General features: G+C 40.4%; 2 protein-coding genes and 3 non-coding genes across 5 annotated transcripts; 4 read left to right on the top strand and 1 right to left on the bottom strand.

Annotated features, from left to right (window-relative positions):
* The first annotated feature begins 584 nt into the window (after positions 1-584).
* Positions 585-4,756, top strand: rpl12 (ribosomal protein L12). Its single transcript, XM_017697747.2, has 7 exons — positions 585-744; positions 2,195-2,268; positions 3,112-3,210; positions 3,521-3,602; positions 4,018-4,104; positions 4,519-4,631; positions 4,712-4,756. The coding sequence occupies exons 1-7, from the start codon at positions 708-710 to the stop codon at positions 4,715-4,717; spliced, it is 498 nt and encodes a 165-aa protein (XP_017553236.1). The 5' UTR covers positions 585-707; the 3' UTR covers positions 4,718-4,756.
* LOC119262317 lies at positions 1,993-2,120 on the top strand. Its single transcript, XR_005129547.1, has one exon. It is a non-coding gene; the product is annotated as a small nucleolar RNA SNORA65 (small nucleolar RNA).
* On the top strand, positions 2,756-2,883 carry LOC119262318. Its single transcript, XR_005129548.1, has one exon. It is a non-coding gene; the product is annotated as a small nucleolar RNA SNORA65 (small nucleolar RNA).
* Positions 4,271-4,396, top strand: LOC119262316. The gene has a single exon (XR_005129546.1). It is a non-coding gene; the product is annotated as a small nucleolar RNA SNORA65 (small nucleolar RNA).
* Positions 4,757-5,645: 889 nt separating the features above from the next.
* On the bottom strand, positions 5,646-8,714 carry pole3 (polymerase (DNA directed), epsilon 3 (p17 subunit)). Its single transcript, XM_017697033.2, has 4 exons — positions 8,191-8,714; positions 7,787-7,872; positions 7,566-7,684; positions 5,646-6,701 (listed from the first exon to the last, which is right to left on the bottom strand). Exons 1-4 carry the CDS (start codon positions 8,254-8,256, stop codon positions 6,526-6,528), a joined length of 447 nt encoding a protein of 148 aa, XP_017552522.1. The 5' UTR covers positions 8,257-8,714; the 3' UTR covers positions 5,646-6,525.
* Between the last annotated feature and the right edge of the window lie 470 nt (positions 8,715-9,184).

The following is a 9,184-nucleotide window of genomic DNA, read 5'->3' as shown; positions in this document are numbered from 1 at the left end:
GAGAACAGTAGCGGTATTATAACTGGTATGGCTACAGTCTCGCGACATTTTGTGCACTGCCAGAGAATACCTGGACCGAGATCGCCCACTCTCGAAATACTAGGGGCGCACGTATGAGCTCAAAATGAATTAAAATGAAAGAAGCTGGACTAAAATCATAAATTAGTCCGTTTGGGTTTACTACAGTTCACTCACTTGTTTTGATCTAAGAACAATAAAGTAAAATAGAAACACATCAAACCATTAATTAAAACATTGTAATTTTATATTTCAGCAAGAGTGGTTTTAATTTTGTTAAAACTTCAATGATAGTGGTTCACAACACATATATTGTACATAAAAAACATGTTTAATTGATGTTTTGATGTAATATATCCTGGTATTTTATAATGAAGTTGGTATGTTGACCATACACGTGTTTAATTAATGATTTTAGTTGCTTAGTTCCATTCAAACCCATTCATTTTTGGACTCACTCACGCGCGCATCCTAGCCCCTCTGTGATGTACTGCAGCAACGTTGGTCTCGAGGTCTTTTACAATCTCGCGATATGTTGTAACTATAATAAGCCGCCCCGAGAACGGGTCGTCCTTTCCTTTTTCACTTAGGGGGTGAAGGTGCAACAGTAATCGGTCGTCCCGAATCCGGGTTCATCCGACACCGTCACCAACTCAAACCGAACCGAGCTCAGCTCCAGCAGCAACACCATGCCTCCTAAATTCGACCCCAACGAGATTAAAATCGGTATGTTTTAAAGACGCGGACAAGGCCGTCGGTTTCCCAGTGGAGGCTCTGCAGAGGCCTTGTCGGTTTCAATGCCTCATGATTGGGCCTTTATTTTTTTAGTCTTCGGGTTATATTGCCGTACACGAGAATTATAGGTTGAGTATTATGAGTGGACCATAACAACAACCTCCGCTATGAGGTGTGGGATGAGCTGTACGTAAGAAGTGCGCGAGTTAGCAAACTAGCCGGTTCGAAATTTTGAGTTATGCTCCGTTGAGTTCTCATAACTAACGTTAGACAAAGTTTAGCGACACTGGAGACTCGTTAGTTTTTATTTTGTTAGTGGTTGGGTTTTTCCCGTGGGTTATTAGCGTTAGATGTTGGGAAATGCTGAACACGTGGTCAGTGCAGTGGCTATAGCGAACGTAAAGCACGTGAAAAATACAGCGGGTTGGAAACGCCTATGGTTTGAGATGCCGCTGTTTAAAATCACGCTTAGAGTGACTAGCTAATGATCTAATCTTTCTTGAGATGAATCAAGTGTTGGTTAACATAATCGAGTAGTGACTCTTCATAGAAGTGACCAGTCTAACGTTACATGACCGCCTGGACAGTAATGACGTAAAACCACTCCAGGTTGGAAGTGGTAGTGGGTCAGTATGTGTGGATTGGAGTTAAGAATGTAACTTTCTACGGGTGTTGTGAAGTGTACATTTATATCAAAATGTGGATTGGGGGGTGTGATGTTGTAAGACTACTTTCTGGAAATTGTGTGGAATTTTCAATGGGGAAGTGTAGAAACACTGGTTATGTTGAACCAATTGGGAAGGTCTAAACAGATGATACTGAACTGGTACTGAACCCAGGAGGGCATAACAGGATTCTGATATTGTATGACTAGTTTACTAAATGCTTATGCAGGTGGATCTGTGTCACTGATGTTTCTTGCTTCTTTTGTCAAATTAACATGCCCCTTTTGATTTGTTTATAAAAAGGAAAAAACCTCGAGTTTTGGGGAGTCTTGGGGGATTTTTGACTTGTGTATTTTGGCTTGGCATGAAAAGGTCTCTTTAGAGTAGAAGTTTTCAAATCTGGGCTTTGAATCCAGTTCCTGATCCTAGATTTTGTAGTTGGATACTTGATCAAACTGTTGGTGTAACTGATTGGCCGCCTAATGTCATGTCAGTAACTACAAAATCCAGGATCAGAACCTGGACTTAAGGTCTGGATTTGAAGGCCTGTAGTATAACATTTGAAGAGAAGCCTCCCGCCACTGTGCTAGTCTGTACCAGTGACTTGGTATAGTCCAGTGGAGGCTGCGATCAAACCCAGCTCTAGGAAGCAGGGCTGCCCTCTGTAGTGGGTAGCTCTGTGCCGAAAGGCCTGGAATAAACTGTGGGACTAATGTTTTTCCTGTTTGGGCACACTCGGACAGGTGCATGCTATTAAGTACCTCTTTGTTTTACAGTGTACATGAGATGCACAGGTGGAGAAGTTGGTCCCACTTCCACTCTGGCCCCCAAAATTGGACCTCTGGGTCTGGTAAGTTTTTATTTATTTATTTATTTTTTTTAAATCTCACTTGTTGACCAGCTGTTCTCTATGACTACTGTAGCTGTGTTTAGCAGGACTGCTGAATCTTGTGGAGAACAAGGGGGCTAGTTTTCAGTATGCACATGACTTAACTGCTCAAGTTTGAAAGACCTGCATGCATGTTTGGGCTTACTCACATGAAATCTGCAGATTAGTTTTAGTGGCTATGGATTCTTTTATGATGGTTGCTAATCTGGAAAGTGAATCTTTAATTGACTTTGGTCCTTGCTGAAAATTGAAGCCGTGTCACATGTGTACGGTGGTTTTTGCGTGTTTTTTTTTTTTTTTTTTTTTTTTTTTTTTTTTTTTTTTTGGGTCTAGACAAATATTTTAAATTGGATTAATCCCACTACTTTTCTGGTGTGTATTTTGTAAAGTCATGGTATTTTGGTCTTGGCGTTAAGGTTAATTGTTTGGTCTATGACTTGAGCAGCTTCCCGCCACTATGCCAGTCTGTATGAGTGACTTGGCATATTCCAGTGGAGGCTGAAATCAAACCCAGCTCTAGGAAGCAGGGCTGCCCAATTTAATGGGTAACTCTGTGCCGAAAGGCCTGGAATAAACAGTTTGCTACAGTATTCAGATTTGATTAATTGTATCGGGTGTGTTAAGGGTGAGAACTGAACTATGCTGGGTGGTGGATCACAAGGGCAGGACTTTTGCAGCTCTTGTGGAGTTTAAGGGGTCAGTGTGTGAAACTAGTTTAATGGAGAGCAATAATTTAGTTCATGATTGTGTAATCTGTTAGAGAGAACATTTCAGTGTGTTCTTACTTATTCTTTATCAATTTAGTCCCCCAAGAAAGTGGGTGATGACATTGCCAAGGCAACCGGTGACTGGAAGGGCCTGAGGATCACTGTCAAGCTGACCATCCAGAACAGACAGGCAGCGGTAAGACTTGCCATCTTAAGCACAAATTGAGCGGAATTAGTTGTACAAGGGAACTGGCAATAATGTAGTTTGTGAAAAATTTGACTGGCCATTGTGTATAGGTCAAGGTGTATATGCATGGACAGGTCTATAAAATTTTATGGTGGTGTAAGTCGGGTTTATAGAAATACAAATTGCAATATGGTACTGGATTTAAGGTGGATGTCACTTAAATTATGGTACCTCCTTAGATTGAAGGATATTAGGCAGTGGAACAGTAAGATCAATGCAAAGCTGTCCTCCAGGTGTTTCAGTTTCTCTTTTTTTCCAGATTGAGGTGGTGCCCTCCGCCTCTGCCCTCATCATCAAGGCCCTTAAAGAGCCTCCCCGTGACAGGAAGAAGGTCAAGAACAGTAAGTTGCCCTTTATGGTTCTGAAGCCCTGTTATCCCTTTGTCTTGATCAACATGGTGCATGGCAGCCTCCCGCCTCTATGTTAGTCTGTATGAGTAATGTTGTATAATCCAATGGAGGCTGAGAGTGACCCAGCTCTAGGAAGCAGGGCTGCCTAGTTTAATGGATAACTACCGAAAGGCCTGGAGCAAGCCGTTCACTAATTTATTTTTTTTTGGTTAGTTTTTTATGATTTCACTTTAAGCATATACTTCTAGCTAAACCTGTGAGAACAGAATGGAAATTGAATAAATGTAATTCAATCTGTGACTACATTTTCATAACATAGCAAGTCACTTGACTTCTGCACCCAAGTTGAGTGTACAACCCAAGTATACAGACTGCACACTTAACTGTTGCACACTTCTTGTTGCAGTTAAGCACTCTGGCAGTGTTCCGTTCGATGAGATCGTCAACATTGCCCGTATTATGAGGCCACGTTCCATTGCCAGGGAGCTTTCAGGTACATGGTGAATTTGAGCAATTTAAAGGAATACTCTGGTGTACTTCAGCCTAATCCTCTGCCATACTTGGACCTGTACTGTGTGAAAATGAAACTTATTTAGAAGCCAGTTGATTAAAGTCTGCAGCTTGGGAAAATACTGGCATATTCCCTTAATGGACAGCCTCCCGCCACTGTGCTAGTCTGTTAGTGACTTTGTATAGTCCAGTGGAGGCGAAGATTGAACCCAGCTCTAGGAAGCAGGGTTGCCCAGTCTGGTGGGTAACTCTGTGCCGAAAGGCCTGGAACAACATGCCTGATTTTTGTATTTTTAAATGTTTACTGCTTTAATACTTGCCACTCATATGTAGCCAGTTGTGGATTCAGGGTGAAAATTCAATGAAACTTAATCCACACCGTTTGCCCCTTCCTAAGGAACGATTAAGGAGATCCTGGGCACAGCTCAGTCTGTGGGATGCACCATTGATGGCCGCCTACCCCATGATGTCATTGATGACATCAACAGTGGCAAAGTGGAATGTCCATCTGTAAGTACTGGACATGTTGGTCTGTGAATTATGATTTTCCTAAAGGCAATTGTTACTAAACTGTCCTCTCTCTCTTGCAGGAGTAAAAGGCTGACAAGGAGTAGACAATAAAATTGTTAAATGAATACCTTTGGCGTTGGTCATTATTTCTGATAATTGGCAGGTATTTTGCACAAGTATTAAAAGGTTCATTTTTAAATCTGAAACTCCCAACACCTCATCCTACTCTAACTTCCTGTAATTAAATGCCTTTGTATAAGGGTTGGTGTCTTGTTAAAATTTTGGCCAGTGCGTTTCCGAGTAAGCTTGACTGAGCTGTTTAAGAATTTGTACAATTCTGTGGTAACTGAAAAAATCTAAACTCTGAGCTACTTTGAATATCAAACTTAATGGAGTGTGGGAACTGACCCAGCTATTCATACATGCACCTATAGCAGTGTAGCCATTTAGTGGCAAATTGAATTACCAGAGGAGTTAAATTATGTATTTACCAAGTCTTGGAGGTGAAGCTTCCAGATTTGTCTTTACACTAAGACCTCAACTGGCTACAGTAGATGACTTCTAAATCCTGGAGTGAGGTCCTTAGATCTGCACATGACATTCTTCCAAGACACCTACTGATCAGCTAATTAAAATGTCCTTCCGGTGTTGCTGGTTTATTTAGATCCCATAGAACTGTACTATTGGACACCCTTACCTTAAGTCATATAATCTGCAAAAGGCAGATTTTCACCCTAAACAAGCTGGAGCACACCTGGCCCTACTTGTTTAATTAGTTGGTCTTCTAACCTTTCATCAGGTAATCTGTTGGAGTGAAAACCTGTAGCCACACTATCCCTCTACCGCCGAGATGGATCACTTGACCTTAATTCTGTGAAACTCATGTAACAGAAAAATAGCCCTACTGTATCTGTTGTAAATATTTGAAGTCCACTGTGAAAGCTATTTAAATAGACCCAATATATAAATCAGTGCTCTTCTCGAATTGGCAATACTCAAATCACACAATGTAAGCACATTATACAAAACTTTAATATAAAATGCAGCCACACAGGCCAGGTTCTACAAAAGTACAAATTTAATTGAACATACAAAAGCATTTGGTCTATCGAGCCCTGACAATTCCATTAATGTGCCCCTACCTACTTTTGATGAAAAATTTTAAAGGGGAAAAGTACCAAAACAGCCCTGCCTTGGTTGTAATGTGCATTTTCCACATTCCCTGAAATGTTGGGTGCATTTTTGTTCCAGGAAGTACTGCCAGATTTTCAATCTTGCAATCCTGTTCCATTTTTTTCTGTAAGAACACAAAGCACCATAAGTGGATATTTTCTTTTTCAGAACAGTAGAGCTTCAGAGCAATGAACCAACATAACCATACCAAAAGGAGTGGGGGTGCATGTTAAAAGACAGACATTTAGACTCTCAACCCTAGTCTTGTCTCTGTTGCTGCAAGACAATAAAGAAGCTGTTGATTGTTAATAGCCATAACCTTTTTTTTTGACTCAATCACTTATTCACATTAGGAAGCATTACCAAGTTATTCCCTATTTTCCACTCTTACTGGAAAAAACACTCATGACACTACAGCTACCATAAAGTGAATATATCAAATACAGTTGCAGATAAGACAACCTGAAACACAGACTCAAAGAAGGTATAAACAGGATCATTATCAACACACTTGATCAGGGCCAGGTTAAAGCAAACTGTTTCTAGCTTTCAAGTCCTTGTTACTTTTTCCATTCTCATGAGATTTGTATGAAATGACCTTATTTTATAAAGAACAAGCACCAGCTGCTTGTTTCTTCCAAAAGTGGACACTACCATCAAAAATAGAGTTCCTTAGGAACGAGGCAGGATAGAAACATTGCTGAACCTCCACTGTTCCCCCTCAGTTTTCTACATCATCCTCCTCGCCTTCATTGTCTCCGTCATCATCCTCCATGTGCTCCTCTTCATCCTCCTCTTCCTCTCTGCTCTTGTCATTCTCTGTACCATTCTTTTTCTCTTTGTCTTTCCTTTTCTGTTCTGATGCCTCTTTTTTGCCTTTCTGTCCTTTCTTATAGGCTGTTGAATGAAGGAGAGCGGTTAAGATGTTAGGGCTTAGAAAACAGTGAAATATGCCTAGCAACAATAAATATGAAGACTCCATTATACTGCCTAAAACTGCAGATTTTACAATGAAGCTGATTGTGTGATTGGATTGTTTATGTACCTGAACTTGAAATAAAATAGCCAGCTACGAGGAATGGGGCCTCTCAGAATATTTTGCTGACTTTGAAAGTTTACAATACACTCATGTCCACTACACAAGTCACATGTATTTCATGTACAAACACACCTAAGTATAGTCTAAAGCCTTTCATGAGATTGATCAAGTGTATAGAAAATATGGACTCTACAGCTAAGGAACACCACATGAAATGCTCAAATTCACTGGCCATTTTATCAGAAATGCTTACCACATAGGTGCACTTTGAAGTCCCATCGGTTACTTTGTAGATGTACAATTACTCACTGTAGCCCATCTGATACAATTTATCAGGCCTCCTATACCCCATCCATCAACAAAAACGAACCATCATATGGCCACCACTGACCAGATATTATTTGGTTGGTGGACTACTCTCAGCAGAAACATTGACATAGTTTTGAGTCTAATACGGTGGTATCTGCCTGATAAGCTTGTACCAGTGCAACACAAACTATTGGGCTACAACCATTTGACCTTTGGTCTGACCATTGGTACCCCCACCACCACCCTTTTGACTAACCAGGCAGGCATAAATTTATCAACAGGTGGGCTACAGTCTGCAATTTTAAACCTGTGCATCCCCTGTAGGCACTACCTGGGACCTCCATGACTGAAGCCTATTTGCCTACACCCAAACACACACACAGCCAAAAGTGCTTGGGACTCCGAATGGTTACCTTCAAGAGCCTCCCGCAGAGGTGGTAAGAAACGCTCAAATTCCATCTCCTCCATAGCGGACATCACGTCACCAGCATTGAGTGTCTTCCTTTTGGCTTTCATGGCAAAACTGTTTGCACTGGTGATAAAATAAAGTCACAAATTTATTTCTGAATTCCGAATGACTGACTACTGCGTTATGCCACAGAGTTACACACTGAACTGTGATTTTCAGACATACCATGATGTTGCGTAAAGAACAAATACACTGGCAGCCTGTGATATTGCTCTTCTCGCCTCTTTGGACACGTTTACCCCGTCTGGCAACTGAAAGAACAAATCAGAGGAAATTAATTAATTAGTTAATGTAGCTAAGCTACATGCTGTGATTAGAAAGTCAACCACACAGTCCTCATATTTCCAACTTTGTTACCACATAAAATTAACTGCCAGCTCTGTTTTACAACTTCGCCCTGCCACAAATCCAAACCTACGGATCTGGAGGTTTAACCTCGCAGAAAAAGAGATGACCAGGACAGGTGGCAGGTCTCACTGGCGCTGTGGCATGAAAATGAGCGAAACATCACAGAAACCCCCTGAATCGCAATTCTAAAAGCACACCAGCTTTCTGGCCATTTTACTTACAGCCTCTTTGATGATGCGGGTGATAACGGCATTAGGAAGGTTCAGGTCCTCCGGTCTCTCGGCCATACTCAACGGGAGCTAGCCAGTTAGCTAAATTAACGTGGGGCTAGCTTTCTGTTAACTTGTTTATTTGTGAGGTAAACCCAAATGTGTGGTTGGAGGAATGGACGAGTGTTTCCGAAAGATGCAAAGTGAGTGAAAAATTAAGGTCCTTTTGAAAGGATACGAGATATCAGTCCGCCAAAACTATTAGCCAAGTTAGCGAACTAAGTTAGCCAATTAGCTTAACCTACTGTCTGGCTGGAATGTGTTAACACACCACAAACCCGCGCGAACTACACCGAATAAAAACGGCTGCAGTCTGACAGCTAATGTATCGTATAGCTTCACAGCTGTACAGCGTTAATGATGGGTTTTTCTCCTCAGATTAGACCGTATCTGTGGCTCTGAGCGGAGGAACAGAAGACCGAGGGTCTGTCCCGCTAGAACATCCAAACCCGAGACTTCAACCTTCCACCTTTGCACTCTCACTTGCGACGTCACACAACACAGCCTAAAGAGGGCAAGCGAGATTTATGAAAAGTCTTATTTCTTTTACTTTATTTGTATTTTATTTTATTTATTGTTTAATTATTAATTATTGTTAAATAACAATAATTAGTCTTTGCATTAGTAGAATAGTATAACTGCATACATATGCATGCATGCATATTATATATATATATATATATATATATATATATATATATATATATATATATATATATATATATATATATATATATATATATATATATATATATATATATATATATATATATAGTCATTTTCCAGTTGGAGTATGAAACCATAGCTTAACTTGGGAAATTGTATAAGTCATTCATGCATACTATATACAATCTTTAACATTATACTGCATTCCAGAATGTATTTTATTTATAAAATATATTTGTCACAGATTTTGGTCACTAGTGTTAACAGGGCACTTGTGTTA

Source organism: Pygocentrus nattereri, chromosome 23 (genome assembly GCF_015220715.1).
Source record: "Pygocentrus nattereri isolate fPygNat1 chromosome 23, fPygNat1.pri, whole genome shotgun sequence".
NCBI lineage: Eukaryota > Metazoa > Chordata > Actinopteri > Characiformes > Serrasalmidae > Pygocentrus > Pygocentrus nattereri.
Note: the sequence above shows the minus strand (reverse complement) of the source record. Positions and strands in the feature narration are given on the sequence as shown.